This window comes from Phyllobates terribilis, unplaced genomic scaffold (assembly GCF_046119375.1).
Source record: "Phyllobates terribilis strain yellow unplaced genomic scaffold, ASM4611937v1 Scaffold_1__5_contigs__length_1240528914, whole genome shotgun sequence".
Classification (NCBI taxonomy): domain Eukaryota; kingdom Metazoa; phylum Chordata; class Amphibia; order Anura; family Dendrobatidae; genus Phyllobates; species Phyllobates terribilis.
Window position 1 is genome coordinate 366,177,812 of NW_027362761.1, and position 18,412 is coordinate 366,196,223.

General features: G+C 47.4%; 1 protein-coding gene across 2 annotated transcripts in view; it reads right to left on the minus strand.

Annotated features, from left to right (window-relative positions):
* Positions 1-18,412, minus strand: part of HECTD4 (HECT domain E3 ubiquitin protein ligase 4) — a 214,682-nt gene that overhangs the window by 84,898 nt on the left and 111,372 nt on the right. For both annotated transcript variants that reach the window (XM_073676353.1, XM_073676352.1), the window contains exons 21-24: positions 2,737-2,935; positions 2,501-2,620; positions 1,378-1,482; positions 162-325 (exon numbers count right to left, since the gene is read on the minus strand). In XM_073676353.1, the coding sequence (XP_073532454.1) occupies positions 162-325; positions 1,378-1,482; positions 2,501-2,620; positions 2,737-2,935 (588 nt within the window). The remainder of the gene's footprint in view (positions 1-161; positions 326-1,377; positions 1,483-2,500; positions 2,621-2,736; positions 2,936-18,412) is intronic.

Genomic DNA, 18,412 nt, shown 5'->3' on the forward strand with positions numbered 1-18,412 from the left:
GTCATATAACATAAAAGCAACATGTAAAAATCACACGGTCACATGTTGTAGAAATCGTGACAGTATGCGCATTGCACACTGGAATAATTTTTCAGTCTGCAATTAAAGGGCAAAACAAAATGAATGGCAGTTACATAATGCAATGGAGGTACGAAACTTGCCTCTGTAAAAGCTTCGATCTTAAAAGATCATGGCAGGTCAGTTCTTCTTTTGTGATCTCTGGGCCATTATATAATATTCTGAGCATGGAACAAGCTAGAACAGACAATCCTAAAGCAAGATCGACCAGAAACGGTAGTCCTCCCGACACGTCCTCTGAGGATTCCTGCAATGATACAATAATGATATAACCTCAGGGGTCAGGTGGGTGACTTTTTTTTTTTTTTATTGTGTTATTTTAAGACCATTGTGGAAATAACATGTGGGCTGTTATTACAGGTCTCTATCCACTTCATAGTTAACCCTGCTACTTCAACTGCACAGCATTCCTGTTCTCACAATGGCTGCTAATGGAGAGGCATATGACCAGACCTGTCCATCAGCCTACGTAAATTAAAAATCAGCTTTCCCATTTGCTAAGTTTTTCAATTGGAAGAGGCTGATGGACAGGTCTGGTCATATGTTCCTCCAATAACAGATATTTTATGGACAGGAGAGCTGTGCAGTCTGTGAGGAAGGTTGTACTAAAAAAGCATGAGGAAAATCTGTAATACAGATAAACTCGTGAGTGCCCTACACATTTTTTTTTTTTTTAACTAAAGTGATCAATCCCTTTAAGACCACCATGGGGCCATTTCTAAAGTTAAAAAAACATAGTATAAAACCCCTGTAAAGTGAATCTGTCAGCAGGTTTTTGCTACCTCAGCTGAGAGCAGCATTATGTAGACAAAGAGACCCTGAATCCAATGATGTATCACTAGGTTTACTGGGTGCAGTCATTCTGACACAATCAGAGTTCTTACATGTAGAATGCAGCAGAGCTAAGAACGCTAATCCCGCCCACACCAGGCTCTGTATATACAATGTCTATGGACAGTGAGGTGTTTATCAAAGGAGAGGGCGGAGTCGGACTAGAAGTCTTGCACATAAGCAATGAAACTCCTAGTGATAAAACCTTCATTATAAGTAAACAACAGCACACAGCCTGATAAGGGACACAACCTTGAATTCAGTGTTTTAACCCCTCCCTCATGCTGTACTCAAATAACATAGCAAAAACCTGCTGACAGATTCCCTTTAACAGTTCAAACACATGCACAACAGCATAAAATATTATTATTTCTAAATAATGACTACATCGAGTGAATAGCAACCTCTCTATTATTTGGGGGTGACCTCACTATTATTCTTACATATATGCTATATAACTAAACCCACCTGAGCTCTGACAGTGCAGGAGAATCCCCACATTGCTTTATCAGGAGTATTGTGTTCACGACCGCTTCTCATCTCAAAAGAGAATGTGACAGTGTCGCCCTCTACCTGACAACACATAACAAGCACAATTCACAAATTAACACCAGATCTGGTTTAGAAATTTTTAGCATATAGAGCCAAAACCTTTCCATTTGACCAGCTTCACATGATCACAATATGGCACATTGTTATCCAAATTTGCTTCAGTAAAAGGTTCAGGTGTTGTAACTTTAAGGATAAACACTATAATGCGGCTATACGATAACCATGCTAGATAGGATACTGCAGTCAGACTTCTTGGAGCTGGAGTATAGGAAAATTACCTTTTCTTTATAATTGGTTGTGAAATGCTGTAAATTTGGGTTCAAAAGCAAGTTGCCCCTTAAAGCAAACCTGTTTGTGATTAAAAGGGGGTTTGTGCTCTAATGGCCAGTGCTGGGGTAAAGAATAAAATCAGATGTTACTCACCCTGTCCCCACGATTCAGCGCTGCTGCTCCAGTGTCAGTTTACTGGCTGCAGCGGTGACATCACGACTACGGAGCTCAGTGATTGACTGATCTGCGCTGTCACCGCTGCAGCCAGTAAACAGACTGGAACAGCAACAGAAAAGCAACCCTGGACCGGGGGAGAGGGAGTAACATCTGATTTTATTATTTTAACCCAGTGGTGGATATCAAAGGATAGAAAGCTATTAGCTGAAAACCCCTTTAATGTTATCCTACTTGAGCAGCATATGATGTAAGGAACGAAGATGAGCTTTGTAATGTATATGATTTATGGTTTTGAAGTATAAAGCAGAGAAGATCATAACGGGACCACCTAGGAGAGATAGTGAAAGCCTGATAACCCGCCCCCACAGATAGGGATTGACAGGCTTCTTTCTATAAGCTGCTACAGGAAAAGTTGTCAATCAGCGGGGCGAGATCAGCAGGTCTTACAGAATCTTTCCTCAGAGCTCAGTCTGCTTTTACTGCCTTAGTAAAGCACAAAATCATATCAACCTATAGTTCAGAGCTCTGAGTCTATCCCTCCATCATATGCTGCCTCCAGATATACAGAAAAACTAATCTATCACAAGCTTACCTTCACCAAATCTTTTGGCCAGCCGGTTCCTAGAACGCTTCTACTTCCATAGCCTAAGGTATTTCCGCCGTACTCTGCTACTTTACGACTGTTTGTATTGGGCCCGGCATAGATCACCAGCTAGGCATAGTTGGAAAAAGAAAAACATGCTTTTGTGGGGTAAAACGTACTTATTCCTAAGCATCAAACATCTATAATCCTAAAAAAACACAAAAAAAAACAACCTGTTCACTAACCTTATCATAATCATACTGTGAGGAACACCGGCTGTCAAAGCGGAGATACAGACATCGAGCACCGGGTATATGGACACTCTCTTTAAACTTGTAGTTGTCTCTAACGGGATGGGATGTTTCTACTGTCTTTCCAGCAGCCCACGGGGCGGGAATCTTCAGACCTGTCAGAAAGCCGGGTTCCTCCTTCTCCTCCAACATCCTGCAACATTGTAAGGGTATAGTATATAGGTATATAAGAAAATTTAAAGTGGAAATATTCATATATAAAGAGCAGAATCCAACTCTGGCAAGCCACACATCCCTAATTGATCCCCGTCCATACACCTATATATAAATAATTGTGTTTTCTACTTGTATATATATACTGACTGTATCCCCATATTTAGAATGACGTCCATGTTGGCCGGAGCCGTGCAGTGTACATATTGCGCAATGTATGCATTCCGTGAGCTACCGCTCGAGGATCCATACTGCTGCGAGAGATGTGAGCATATCGTGCACTTGGAAGCCCAAATTTTGGATCTAAGTGCTCAGATAGCGATACTGAGGAGCATCGACAACATGGAACGGAGTTTGCTGCTCACCGAGCAGACACTCAATGGGTCAATACTGGGGGTGGAGTATAGAGGGGAAGTGCAGCCTGAACAGGCAGGGAGCTGGATAACAGTTAGGAGGGATAGAGGGAAGAAGTATAGGAAGGCTGGTTCAGAACCGGCATTATTGGAGCACGACAGATCCTCTGACCGCCGGGGGAGTGTATGCTCCAGTAATGAGGGGGAGGGGGGAAGTGTAGGGCAGACAAGACAGGTCCTGGTAGTGGGTGACTCTATTATTAGGGGGACAGACAGGGCAATCTGTCACAAAGACCGGGATCGCCGAACGGTGTGCTGCCTCCCTGGCGCTCGAGTCCGGCACATTGCGGATAGGGTTGACAGGTTACTGGGTGGGGCTGGCGAAGACCCAGCGGTCATGGTCCACATCGGCACCAATGACAAAGTGAGTGGTAGATGGAGGGTCCTTAAAAATGATTTCAGGGACCTAGGTAGGAAGCTTAGGGCAAGGACCTCCAAGGTAGTTTTCTCAGAAATACTACCAATCGCGCGAGCCACACAGGAGCGCCAATGGGAAGTTAGGGAGGTGAATAAGTGGCTAAAGAGTTGGTGCAAGGCAGAAGGGTTTGGGTTCATGGAGAACTGGGCCGACTTCCCTGTCAGCTACAGGCTCTACCGTAGGGACGGGCTGCACCTCAATGGGGAGGGTGCAGCGGTGCTGGGGAAGAAGATGGCTAATAGGTTGGAGGAGTATTTAAACTAGAGATGGGGGGGGGGAACCAAGGAAATAGGTGGGATGTGAGGCAAGCAAGGGGGAAGGGGAGAAGTGAATATAATGAGGGTGGAGAGGGGGTGGGGATAGTACAGTTAGATCGTTAGAGAAGAATAGGATGCTAAATAACCCCAAAGTTTTATCTTGCATGCTGACCAACGCAAGAAGCCTGACCAATAAGGCGGATGAGCTGCGGGCGCTTATATCGGAGGAGAGGTATGACATCGTAGGTATAACAGAGACTTGGTTAGACGATAGCTACGACTGGGCGATAAATTTATTAGATTATAGTTTATTTAGAAGGGACCGGAAACAGGGGAAAGGCGGAGGAGTCTGCTTATATGTAAAGTCATGTCTAAAGCCCAGACTAAGGGAAGATATAGGAGAGGGAGAAGAGGGGGTCGAGTCCATGTGGGTAGAGATAGAGGGGCCAAAAAATAATAATAAAATATTACTGGGAGTCTGCTATAAGCCACCAAATATAACAGAGGAGAATGAGAATCTGCTATTAGGACAAATAGACAAAGTAGCAAAACATAATGAAGTGATTGTAATGGGGGACTTCAACTACCCGGATATTGACTGGGAAACAGAAACCTGTAGATCTCAGAAAGGAAAAAGGTTCTTGACTAGTGTTGAGCGAGCACTAAAATGCTCGGGTGCTCGAAGCTCGGGCCGAGCTCACTGTGATACTCGGGTGCTTGACCCGAGCAAAGAGCCCAATGTTAGTCTATGGGAGACCCGAACATTTTTGCGGCGGCTCCCCCGGCAGTCTGTAGACAGCCTAAAAAGTGCCCAAAACGATAGTGACAGTGCTCAAATGACATGGGGATCGCCCCTGGAAGCATTTCTGACCCCCAGGTCACTGCTGTCAACAACGTGGTCAGAGGTATTAAGCCACTTTTACAGGCTCACAATAAAATGTTCAAAAACGAAAGTGAAAGTGCTTTCCTGTGAAATATGTTAACCCCTTAACGACCATGGGTCTTTCTGTTTTTGTGTTTTCCTTTTTTGCTCCCCTTCTTCCCAGAGCCAGAACTTTTTTAATTTTCGTTCAATATGGCCATGTGAGGGCTTATTTTTTGCGGGACGAGTTGTACTTTTAAACACCATCACTGGTTTTACCATATGGTGTGCTGGAAAATGGGAAAAAAATTCCAAGTGCAGTGAAACTGCAAAAAAAATGCAATTCCACAGTTGTTTTTTGGGTCCTTTTTTTAACATGTTCACAGATTGCTAAAACTGACCTGCCATCATTATTTTCCAGGTCGTTACGAGTTCATAGACACCAAACATGTATAGGTTCTTTTTTATTTTAGTGGTGAAAAAAAAATCCAAAGCTTGCTAAAAAAACAAAAAAAAATGATGCCATTTTCCGAGACCCTTAGCTTCTCCATTTTTCGGGATCTGGGGCCAGGTGAGGGCTTATTTTTTGCGTGCTGGGCTGACGTTTTTATTGAAACCATTTTGGGGTAGATCCGATGTTTTGATCGCCCGTTATTGCATTTTATTGCAAAGTTGTAGCGACCAAAAAAACGTAATTCTGGCGTTTAAAATTTTTTTCTCGTTACGCCGTTTACGGATTGTATTAATTCTTCTTTTATATTGATAGATCGGGCGATTCTGAACGCGGCGATACCAAATATGTGTATGTGTTTTTTTTTTATATATATATATTTTATTTTGAATGGGGCGAAAGGGGGGTGACTTAAACTTTTATATATTTTTTTATTTTTTTTTAAAACTTTTTTTTACACTTTCTGCTTGCTTCTATAGTCTCCAGAGGAGACTAGAAGCAGCAGTTGTCTGATTGCTTCTACTGCATACAAGCGATGAGCAGATCGCTTGTATGCAGGAGAAATGCTCACTTGCTATGAGCGCTGACCACTAGGTGGCGCTCATAGCAATTGAGACATGACAACCACAGGCGTCTGCTGCAGACCCCGAGTTGTCATGCCCACCCATTGGTGACCCGCGATCACGTGACGGGGTCACTGATGGGCGGGGCTTAGGACTCCCGGAAGCGCGAGTTAAATGCCACTGTCAGATATTTAACATGTTAACAGCCGCGGGTGGATTGCGATTCCAATAATCAGCTGACATGTGCTCGCTTCAGTGCGGGCTCACCGCCGGAGCCCCCGCTGAACCGGCCTTCCCGACCTGGTGCGTACTATTACTGACCAGGTCGGAAAGGGGTTAAGGAACATCCTTTCCAGGGTAAAGACTTGTGTATAAGGTAAAATAAATAACCAAAAACAAAAATACTCCTCCACACCTTGGGCTATGTTCACAAGTAGCATTTTTTATGCGTTTTTGCACATTTGTATTGCTTTCAACCGTGACAAATGCATTCACCGGGAAATGTCATTTTAACATTTTACAACCTTATCTGGCCATGTGCTGTGCGACACATGCATACAGTGCTAAAAAGACATGGGAACAGCATGGGGAAGACCCCTGGAAGCATCTCTGACCCCCAGGTCACTGTCTAAAAGTGTGCCCATCAGAAGTGATCCTTGCCGCATCAGAAGATGCAGACTTGCAACTATCCCCGTGCAAGTCCTTGTCCCAGGGCAGTGTTCAATTGTACCTCCCCCATAACTTGAAATACAAGTGCAAGTATGCAGCCTGCCACCCACCCACCCCCCAGGCTGCAATACCATACTGCTAGCTTGCTTGCACTTGAAATTGGGCCTTTTAGGCATGTGGAGGTGGAATCTGGCCACCACGTCATGGCTGCGTCGGTAGCCTGGTATTCATACTCAGTCCCCAGCCGCCCGGCGGCCGGGTGTCCACGCTTGGTCCCCAGCCGCCAGGGGGCGGCCGGGTGTCCATACTCAGTCCCCAGCCGCGTGGGGGTGGCCGGGTGTCCATAAACGGTCCCCAGCCGCCCCTATTTGTCCCGGTGCGTCTTATACACAAGCGCGCATACCAAAACATTACCTGTGCCCTCCCCAGTGCATTTAGTGGGAAGGACAGCCTAACCACAAACACGTGGACAAGTGAATGTGGCCAGGAATGGTCCATCTCACTGACGCCTTCACACTGGGTTAATATTGCGGAAGCCGGGACACAGTTGGACACTGGGATGCAACACGTCCTCCAGACATAGAGGATTGCGTGTCCTGGGTCAATCAGGCTTCAACACACAGTTCAGAAGGTAGACAGAAGCAGTGGTCGGCCTCCTACACAACGAGTAAATTATTCATGATCATGAGGCCATCCACCTCCTTAGCTTTCTGTTTCTTGGAATGCAAGCGCATGTATGTAGTAGCAGCTAGGCCTGAGGTGGTCAGCGTTTTGGCGCATATTCTACCTCCTTCGAGGATTGCTGGATGTTTTCCTGCTACTATCCCAGTTCTATGACTCCCGTTAAAACAAAGCTTCAGGTGATGAATGATGGATGAGGTGGTGGCAAAGGAGAAAGAGCAGGAGGAACAGGGACCATTCACATCAATATCAGGCCAGCCAACCACACATGTCTTGTAGGATATGTTTCCGTACCAAAAGGAGCGGTTCAGCTACACAGTTATAAGGCATACAGTGAATGCAATGCCTACCAAAAATTTCGAGGCACTCCAATCCCCCTTGGAAGTGACATGGAGGTCAGAGGGCCTTAACTAAACCGTTTTTTCCATTTATAGCAACTGGGTCTATTGTACACTGTTGGCCTAAGCAGGGAATGGAAGGCTTTCCAAAAATTATTAGGCACTGCAATGACCCTTGAAACAGACGTGGATTACAGCGTATTAAAAACCTTCTACCCATTATTGGGGAGAGGGTCTCCCTTAGTGTTCGCCTATGCATTGAAAAGAAAAAGCTGACAAAAATTAGGAGGAAATGCAATGCCCGTTGCAAGAGTCGTGGAGGTTAGAGGTAATTAAAAACAACATGTCAATGCCCCTTGGAAGAGCTGTGGAGTTCAGAGTGGTTTAACAAGACGGTTTTAATGCCCCTTAGAAGAGACGTGGAGTTCAGAGTGGTTTAACAAGACAGTTTTAATGCCCCTAGGAAGAGATGTGGAGGTCACAGTAGCTTAACAAGATGGTTTTAATGCCCCTTGGAAGAGACGTGGAGTGAAGAGTGGTTTAACAAGACAGTTTTAATGCCCCTTGGAAGAGTGGTGGAGGTTACAGTGGAATAAAAAGACAATATCAATGCCCCGTGGAAGAGACGTGGAGGTCACAGTAGCTTAACAAGACTGTTTTAATGCCCCTTGGAAGAGTGGTGGAGGTCGCAGTGGAATAAAAAGACAATATCAATGCCCCTTGGAAGAGTGGTGGAGGTTACAGTGGAATAAAAAGACAATATCAACGCCCTGTGGAAGAGATGTGGAGGTCACAGTAGCTTAACAAGACGCTTTTAATGCCCCTTGGAAGAGTGGTGGAGGTCGCAGTGGAAAAAAAAGACAATATGAACGACCCTTGGAAGAGACGTGGAGGTCACAGTAGCTTAACAAGACGATTTTAATGCCCCTTACAAGAGCCATGCAGTACAGCATATTAAAAACATTATTCCCATTATTGGAGAGTGGGTCTCCCATAGTCTTTGCCTATGCCTTCCAAGCAACAGCTGCCAAAAATTAGGAAGGGGGAACTTACAATGTCCCTTACAAGAGCCATGCAGTACAGCATATTAAAAACATTATTCCCATTATTGGGGAGTGGGTCTCCCATAGTCTTTGCCTATGTCTTCCAAGCAAAAGCTGCCAAAAATTAGGACAGAGGAACTTGCAATGCTGGCAAGATGGACCACGGTCACCCTGGTGGTATAGTGGTCGTGGAGGCTGAGGATAAGGAGAAGAGCAAAAAACAGCCGAAATGAGGAAGCGTATACCCATGTGTGGGTGTGAAGCGATGCATGGAAATACACCTCCCGAAATAACACAGTGGATTTGACTTTATGTTACTCTGCTGTCATTTGGTGGTGATGAGAAGTCTGGCCCAATCCAGCCCTTGTTCATTTTGATAAGGGTCAGCTTGTCAGCATTGTCAGTTGGCAGGCGAGTGCGCTTATCAGTTATAATTCCCCCAGCGGCACTAAAAACACGCTCCGATAACACGCTAGCGGCAGGGCAGGCCAGGACCTCCAAGGCATACAGAGTGAGTTCATTCCAAGTGTCCAGCTTGGATACCCAATAATTAAAAGGCACAGAGGAATCACGGAGGACGCTGGTACTCCCTCACCATCTTTTGAAACTTTCCACTCCTTGTGAGAGTACCCTGAGCCTCAGGGCCTGTAAGCTAGGCAGGTCTCAGAAAACTGTCCTAGAACATTGACAGTGTTCCCCTGCCTCTGCTGGATTGGAGTTGCGTCTCTCTCGCCTGTATGCCTTAGTTGGGCAGCGAACTGTGACCTCTGCCGCTACCGTGTTCAGATGGGAATTTTTTTTAATAGTTCTGCAGCAAGGGCCTTCTGGTACTGCCCCATTTTTGTAGACCTCTCCAACTCAGGAATAAGAGAGTGAAAGTTCTCCTTGTAGAGGGGGTCTAAAAGTGTCATCAACCAGTAATGACTGTCACCCAACATTTTGACAATGCGAGGGTCACGGTTAAGGCAGCGTAACATAAAGTCAGCCATGGGTGCCAGACTGGTAACGGGCAAGACTTCCGTGTCCTCACCAAGATGACGACTGATAGTGTTGAGCGATCACTAAAATGCTCGGGTGCTCGAAGCTCGGCCCGAGCTTACCGTGATACTCGGGTGCTCGACCCGAGCAACGAGCCCAATGTTAGTCTATGAGAGACCAGAGCATTTTTGCGGAAGCACCCCCGAAAGCCTAAAAAGTGCCCAAAACGATAGTGACAGTGCTCAAAAGACATGGGGGCAGCATGGGGATCGCCCCTGGAAGCATTTCTGACCCCCAGGTCACTGCTGTCAACAACGTGGTCAGAGGTATTAAGCCACTTTTGCGGGCTCACAATAAAACGTTCAAAAACGAAACTGAAACGGTTTTCCTGTGAAATATGTTAAGGAATTTCCTTTCCAGGGTAAAAACTTGTGTATAAGGTAAAATAAATAACCAAAAACAAAAATATTCCTCCACACCTTGGGCTATGTTCACAAGTAGCATTTTTCATGCGTTTTTGCACTTTTGTATTGCTTTCAACCGTGACAAATGCGTTCACCGGGAAATGTCATTTTAACATTTTACAACCTTATCTGGCCATGTGCTGTGTAACACATGCATACAGTGCTGAAAAGACAAGGGATCAGCATGGGGAAGACCCCTGGAAGCATCTCTGACCCCCAGGTCACTGTCTAAAAGTGTGCCCATCAGAAGTGATCCTTGCCGCATCAGAAGATGCAGACTTGCAACTATCCCCGTGCAAGTCCTTGTCCCAGGGCAGTGTTCAATTGTACCTCCCCCATTCCTTGCAATGCAAGCGAAAATATGCAGCCAACCACTCACCCACCCGCAGGCTGCAATATCATACTGCTAGCTTTCACTTGAAATGGGGCCTTTTAGTTTGGAGGAGGCCGAAGCTGGCCACTACCTCATGGACGCTTCGGCAGCGAGGTATCCATACTCTGTCCCCAGCCGCCCGGCGGCCGGGTGTCCACGCTCGGTCCCCAGCCGCCAGGTGGCGGCCAGGTGTCCATACTCGGTCCCCAGCCGCCCTGATTTCTCCTCTCACCTTCCCCCACACTTTTCTTAGCCTGGCCTGCTTTAGGGCAGCATTGGACGAGCCCACCAGAGAACCAGACTCCTCCGGTGGGCCCTGGCTTCTCCATCAGGGGAGTTGAGAGTGCCTAGGTGAGGAGCATGATGATGATGATAGAAGTTAGCATCTGCTTTGTTTTCTTGGAATGCAAGCGCATGTATGTAGTAGCGGCTAGGCCTGAGGTGGTCCGCGTTTTGGCTCATATCCTACCTCCTCCGAGGATTGCTGGATGTTTTCCTGCTACTATCCCAGTTGTATGACTCCCGTTAAAACAAAGCTTCAGGTGATAAATGATGGATGAGGTGGTGGCAAAGGAGAAAGAGCAGGAGGAACAGGGACCATTCACATCAATATCAGGCCAGCCAACCAGATATATGTCTTGTAGGATATGTTTCTGTAACAAAAGGAGCGGTTCGGCTACACAGTTATAGGGCATAGAGTGAGTGCAATGCCTACCAAAAATTTCGAGCCACTCCAATGCCCCTTGGAAATGACATGGAGGTCAGAGGGCGTTAACTAAACCTTTTTTTCGATTTATAGCAACTGGGTCTCCCGTGCACTGTTGGCCTAAGCAGTGAATGGAAGGCTTTCCAAAAATTATGAGGAACTGCAATGCCCCTTACAAGAGCCATGTGTGGCACCCCAGGGGTCTGGTCACCACAGTAATAGAGATATTACGTCGGAGAGCAAGTGGGAGGTTTCCTGGTCAGGATCCCTTAAACATGCAACATCCTCCTGCCCCAGTCCTGGGAGGGGAGAATTCTGTCCTTATAAACTGGATCTGGGGCGGGGTTGAGTGAGTCAGAGAACAGAGAACAGTCAGAGTCAGAGTGAGAGCAAGGGAAAGTAACAGCAAGGAGCTCTGTAGGAGCTAGGAGCTAAAGACCAGGGGCTGGAAGCTGAGCAGAGCTCGCCCTGGCAGAAGACCATAGGAACCGGACACAGGAGTCCGAAGCTGTGAGGACTTATATATCCAGCAGCAGAAACCAGCCGGCAGGGGATTTCAGGTCCTCTGGCCATAGAAGCCCGGAGGCTCAGTCACAAGCAAGGGACCAGCACCGCCGTCGTGGAGCGGAGGCTAACAGAAGGCCCCAAGTCACCAGCCATAAGGGTGAGCACTACACGGTACACTCAGGGACGTGGGCTACTTCTACCCATTTACAGCAAGGTAGCCAGGAAGAGTGCAGACAGACGGGGAGGCCTACAACTCCACCTGGCCAGGGGAACTCCTGCTTGCTCACAGACTGACGAGGCCTCTTATGCTAGCCAGTACTCCCGGGAGGGTCTACCTTATAATCATCAGTAAAGACCCTGAACTGCACTGCAAAGACTGAGTCGTTCCTGCTGCGCTCATGCACCATCACCCCCATCATCCACACTCACTGCCCTGAGGCTATACTCCTCCCGAGGGGAGTTATCCCATTCTATGCTGCGCACACAACACCAGCCTCAGCGGTCTGCCTCGCAGCGGTGGTACTCCCTGACCGCAATCCACGGGTGGCGCAGTCGGACAATTAACCTCAAAACCTAAGAAAGACTGCCACTGGTTTGACCAGCCTGAGCCACGGGACCGGGTCACCGCCACGGAGACTACAGACCCCAGAGACCCGGCACCGAGTATCCCACACACGTGTACACACGGCCCAGGGGGCGCGTCACATGCAGTACAGCATATTACAAACATAAGTCCCATTATTGGGGAGTGGGTGTCCCATAGTATTTGCTTATGCCTTGCAAGTAAAAGCTGCCAAAAATTAGGACGGAGCAACTTGCAATGCCCCTTACAAGAGCCATGCAGTATAGCATATTACAAACATAAGTCCCATTATTGGGGAGTGGGTCTCCCACAGTATTTGCTTATGCTTTCCCAGCAAAAGCTGCCAAAAATTAGGACGGAGCAACTTGCAATGACCCTTACAAGAGCCATGCAGTACAGCATATTACAAACATAAGTCCCATTATTGGGGAGTGGGTGTCCCATGGTATTTGCTTATGCTTTCCCAGCAAAAGCTGCCAAAAATTAGGACGGAGCAACTTGCAATGCCCCTTACAAGAGCCATGCAGTACAGCATATTACAAACATAAGTCCCATTATTGGGGAGTGGGTGTCCCATGGTATTTGCTTATGCTTTCCCAGCAAAAGCTGCCAAAAATTAGGACGGAGGAACTTGCAATGCTGGCACCCTGGTGGTATAGTGGTGGTGGAGGCTGAGGATAAGGAGAAGAAGATTAAACAGCCGAAACGAGGAAGCGTATACCCATGTGTGGGTGTGAAGCGGTGCATATTTATACACCTCCCGAAATAACACAGTGGATTTGACTTTATGTTACTCTGCTGTCATTTGGTGGTGATGAGAAGTCTGGCCCAATCCAGCCCTTGTTCATTTTGATAAGGGTCAGCTTATCAGCATTGTCAGTTGACAGGCGAGTGCGCTTATCAGTTATAATTCCCCCAGCGGCACTAAAAACACGCTCCGATAACACGCTAGCGGCAGGGCAGGCCAGGACCTCCAAGGCGTACAGCGCGAGTTCATTCCAAGTGTCCAGCTTGGATACCCAATAATTAAAAGGCACAGAGGAATCACGGAGGACGCTGGTACGATCGGCAAGGTACTCCCTCACCATCTTTTGAAACTTTCCACTCCTTGTGAGAGTACCCCGCGCCTCAGGGCCTGTAAGCTGGGCGGGTGTCAGAAAACTGTCCCAGAACGTTGACAGTGTTCCCCTGCCTCTGCTGGAATGGAGTTGCATCTCTCTCGCCTGTACGCCTTGGTTGGGCAACGAACTGTGACCTCTGCCGCTAGCGTGTTCAGATGGGAATTTTTTTTAAGAGTTCTGCAGCAAGGGCCTTCTGGTATTGCCCCATTTTTGTAGACCTCTCCACCTCAGGAATAAGAGAGTGAAAGTTCTCCTTGTAGCGGGGGTCTACAAGTAATGACTGTCACCCAACATTTTGACAACGCGAGGGTCACGGTTAAGGCAGCGTAACAAAGTCAGCCATGCGTGCCAGACTGGTAACGGGCAAGATTTCCGTGTTCTCACCAAGATGACGACTGACCATGCTCTCCTCCTCCTCTTCCCCCTCCCCCCTGTCCTCAGGCCACCCACGCTGAACCGACGGTATGACACTTGTACAGGTACTACTGACTACAACGCATGATAGCAGCTCCTGTTCTTCCTCCTCCTCCTCCTCTCCCTCATTGTCCCCCAATGCACGTTGGGATGAGATGAGGCTGGGCTGTGTGTAATCACCCGCTACGGCTTCTTGATCCATCTCATCATACTCTGGCTGCAATGCCTCCTCTTTAATTCTCTGCAGAGAGCATTGCAAAAGACAGACAAGTGGGATGCTGACACTAATGATGGCGTCATCGCCACTCACCATCTTGGTGGCCTCCTCAAAGTTTGTCAGGATGGTACATATGTCAGACATCCAGGTCCACTCCTGAGGTCTTATGTGTGGAGTCTGACCTGAATATCGACGGCCTTGTTGCAGCTGGTACTCCACAACAGCTCTCTTCTGCTCACAAATCCTTTGCAACATGTGGAGGGTAGAGTTCCAACGTGTGGGGACATCACACACCAGTCGGTGTGCCGGAAGCTGCAAACGCTGCTGCAACACAGCAAGGGCGGCGGAAGCTGTAGCCGACTTGCGAAAATGAGCTGACAGGCGGCGTACTTTCACGAGCAGATCTGGCAACTCGGGGTACGATTTAAGAAACCGCTGAACCACGAGGTTAAGCACATGAGCCAGGCATGGTACGTGTGTGATCTCACCTCGCCTCAGAGCCGCCACCAGGTTACGGCCATTGTCACACACGACCATGCCGGGATGTTGTTTCAGCGGTCTCAGCCACAGATCTGCCTGCTCTTTCACAGCTGTCCACAACTCACAAGCAGTGTGAGGTTTATCACCTAAGCTTATGAGTTTCAGCACAACCTGTTGCCGCTTGCCGGAGGCAGTACTGCAATGCTTCCAGCTTGTAACTGATGTGGTGATATCTGAGATGGAGGCTGAACATGAGGAGGAGGAGGAGGAGGAGGATGCGCAGGAGCTGTACACTGTGGGGGCAACTCTGACTGACATAGGGCCCGCAATCCTCGGTGTGGGGAGGATGTGTTCCGTCCCAAGGTCCGACTGGGTCCCGGCTTCCACTATGTTTACCCAGTGTGCCGTCAGAGAGATGTACTGTCCCTGGCCACAAGCACTTGTCCACGTGTCCGTTGTCAGGTGGACTCTCCCAGTAACGGCTTTGTTGAGGGCACGGCAGATGCTTTGGGACACGTGCTTGTGTAGTGCGGGGATGGCACACCGGGCAAAATAGTGTCGGCTGGGGACCGAGTACCGAGGGACGGCCACCGCCATAAGATTGCGGAAGGATTCCGTCTCCACCAGCCTAAAAGGCAGCATTTCCAATGCAAGCAGTCGTGAAATGTGCGAATTTAGGACTGTGGCCTGTGGGGCGTTAGCTGCGAATTTCCGCTTTCGTTCAAAGGTCTGGGATATGGACAATTGAACGCTGCGGTGGGACGTGGACGTTGATGCTGTTTCTTGAGAAACTGCCATAACAAGTGAAGACTGAGAGGAGGGGGCATCTTTACATGCAGTATGGACAGGGGATTGCCTTGCACACACAACAGGGGGTTCTATTGCACGCACAACAGTGGAAGAAGCAGTGGTGACACCCGCTGACACTGGTCGTGGACCCTGGGGTTCGCCCCACAAAGTCGGGTGCTTTGCTGCCATGTGCCTGATCATGCTGGTGGTGGTCAGGCTGGTAGTTTTGTCACCCCTGCTGATGCTGGCATGGCAGGTGGAACATATGGCCTTTTTGGGGTTATCAGCAGAGTCTTTAAAAAAATTCCAGACTCTGGAAGACCTACCGCTTGTACTGGCAACGTCCCTCGTGTTGGTGTTACGGGGAACGGTTGCCTGCCTTCTGTCTGCGACCACCACACTGCTTCTTCCTGCCTGTTGGGGTACTCTGCCTCCCTCCCCCTGTGTGCTGCTGGCCTCACTCTGCATGTCCTCCTTCCACGTTGGGTCAGTTACTAGATCATCCACCACCTCCTCCTCTTCCACTTGCGCACCACGATCCTCCTCCTCACTTCCTGGCTATTGTGTCTCGTCATCGTCCACCTCTTGTGACAGATTGCCAACGTCGACTTCCTGTGGCCGTGGCTATTCAAATATTTGGGCATCGCAACATGGGATCTCCTCTTCCACCACTTCAAGCGTATCAGGCGAGGGGCCCAAATATGGAAATGGACCAGTGAACAGCTCTTCAGAGTGTCCAAGTGTGGGATCACTTGCTGTCTGACGACACTCGGCATGGTGGGAGGAAGGAGCATCAGGGTGAGGAGGAGTATGCGGTCGAGACTCACGGCTACTAAGAGTTGACCGTGTGGAAGACAGACCCGAGGTGGTGGTTCCCAGGTAACTGGAAGTATTGTCTGCTATCCAATTAATAACCTGTTCACACTGATCAGTTCTCAATACTGGTGTTGTTCTGTGCTTCCCTAGTAATTCGGTCAAGAAGTGGGAGCGAGAAGATGTGGCTGTTGGTTGTGGCACATTTTCACCTTGGCCACGGCCCCGTCCTCTGCACGAACCATCACCAGAACGTCCACTTCCACGTCCCTTGCCACGCGGCTTGCCCATTGTAAATGAAGTAAAATAGCTTACACTTGCACTATCAATGGAAAAAGGGTAATAATGAGTAGATTAGAACCGTGGAAGAGGAAAACCACAGTTATTGTTTACTGGGGTATACCACACTTTTTTAAATAGAGATATTTGTGGCTGAACAGTGAGCGACACACTCAAACTGCTTTTTTTTTTTAGATACCAAAGGCCCAAAACTGGATAGTACAGCGATTTGACCCGCGGAACTGCGAAACCACACTGGGATGTCGGGCCTACACAAGACTATTTTCAACAGATATATTTTTGTGTCACAACTGTCAGGAGACACTACTGTTTTTCTTTACGGAAAAAACTACCAAAACCTGAATAATAGAGATTTTTTACCGTGGAACAGCAAAACCACAGTTATAATTTACTGGTGTATACCAGGCTTTTTAAAATATATATATATTTGCAGCTGAACAGTGAGCGACACACTCAAACTGTTTTTTTTAGATACAAGTGGCCCAAAAGTGGATAATACAGAGGTTTGTACCGTGGAACTGCAAAACCACACTTGTATTTCTCGGGCCTACACCAGACTATTTTCAACAGATATATTTGTGTCTGAAAAATCAGAGGCACACTTTTTTTTTTTTGGGGGGGGGGGGGGGGGGGGGGGCACCAAAAGGTTAATAAGATGGGTATTTGTACATTGTGAAGGAGGAAAAAAAAAAAAAGAGGATTTAGATTAAAAAAAAGGATTCTTCCTGGCCCCCGGGACCTGGAACAAAGTCCAGCAACAGGAGCATCACACAGGACTGTAATGCAGCGTGCCTGATATACCTGGGATGGATATTAGTCCTGAGAAGGACTGTTTGTTTGATCTGGCAGCCTTTACAGACCCTACACTAACTATTTCACTGTTTATATCTCTCCCTAAATCAGCAGCGCTGTCTCTACACTGTCTGATCCAGAGCGACTGTGTCCAAGATGGCGGCGCCCGGCTTTAAATACTCGAGGTGACGCTGTGCGGCCAGCCAATCAATGCCCACAAACATGGCTGCGGCATTACAGTGACTGGCTGGCAATCCCTGCATGTTCATTGGCTCTGTAAAGAGCGCCAAACATGCAGGGCGGAGACCCGAGCTCCCGCCCGAGTAACCCGGAAAAGCTCGGTGCTCGCCGAACATCCCGAGTAGCGTGATGCTCGGGCGAGTACCGAGCAGTGTCGAGCATGTTCGCTCAACACTATTCTTGACAAATATTAAGGATAATTATCTCTCCCAACTAGTGCAGGAACCAACGAGAGGGAAGGCCGTGTTGGACTTAATATTGACTAATAGGCCTGATAGAATAACTGAGGTACAGATAGGGGGGCACCTAGGTAATAGCGATCATAATATTATCGATTTCAAAATGCCCTTCAGTAGGGTTATCAATAAGGGAACAACAAAAACATTAAACTTTAGGAGGGCGAAGTTTGATTAGCTGATAGAAAACCTCCAACTTATTGACTGGGACAAAGTTCTTAATCAAAGGAATACGAATAGTAAATGGGAAACCTTCAAAACAATTCTGAATACTCAGTGCGAGAGATATATACCGTATGGGAATAAAAGGGCCAGAAATAAGAGGAAACCAATATGGTTGAACAAGAACGTAAAAGGGGCGTTAAATAGCAAAAAAGAGGCATTCAAGAGGTTAAAACAGGAAAACAGTAAGGAGGCACTAAAGTGTTACAAGGAAAAAACGAGAACCTGCAAAAAACAAATAAAAATAGCGAAGGAGGAAACAGAGAGACGTATTGCTAGGGAAAGTAGATCAAATCCCAAACTGTTCTTTACGTATATAAATAGTAAAAGGATTAAACCGGATAATATTGGACCGATAAAAAGTGATGAAGGCAAAATCATAGAGAAAGATGAGGATAAAGCTAATCTATTAAATAATTTTTTTTCGACAACTTTCACAAAGGAAGTATAACTAACAGGAGAAATGAGAAGTGACAAACTTAATCCTCCACTAAGTATGACAAATCTAACCCAAGTTGAGGTACAGA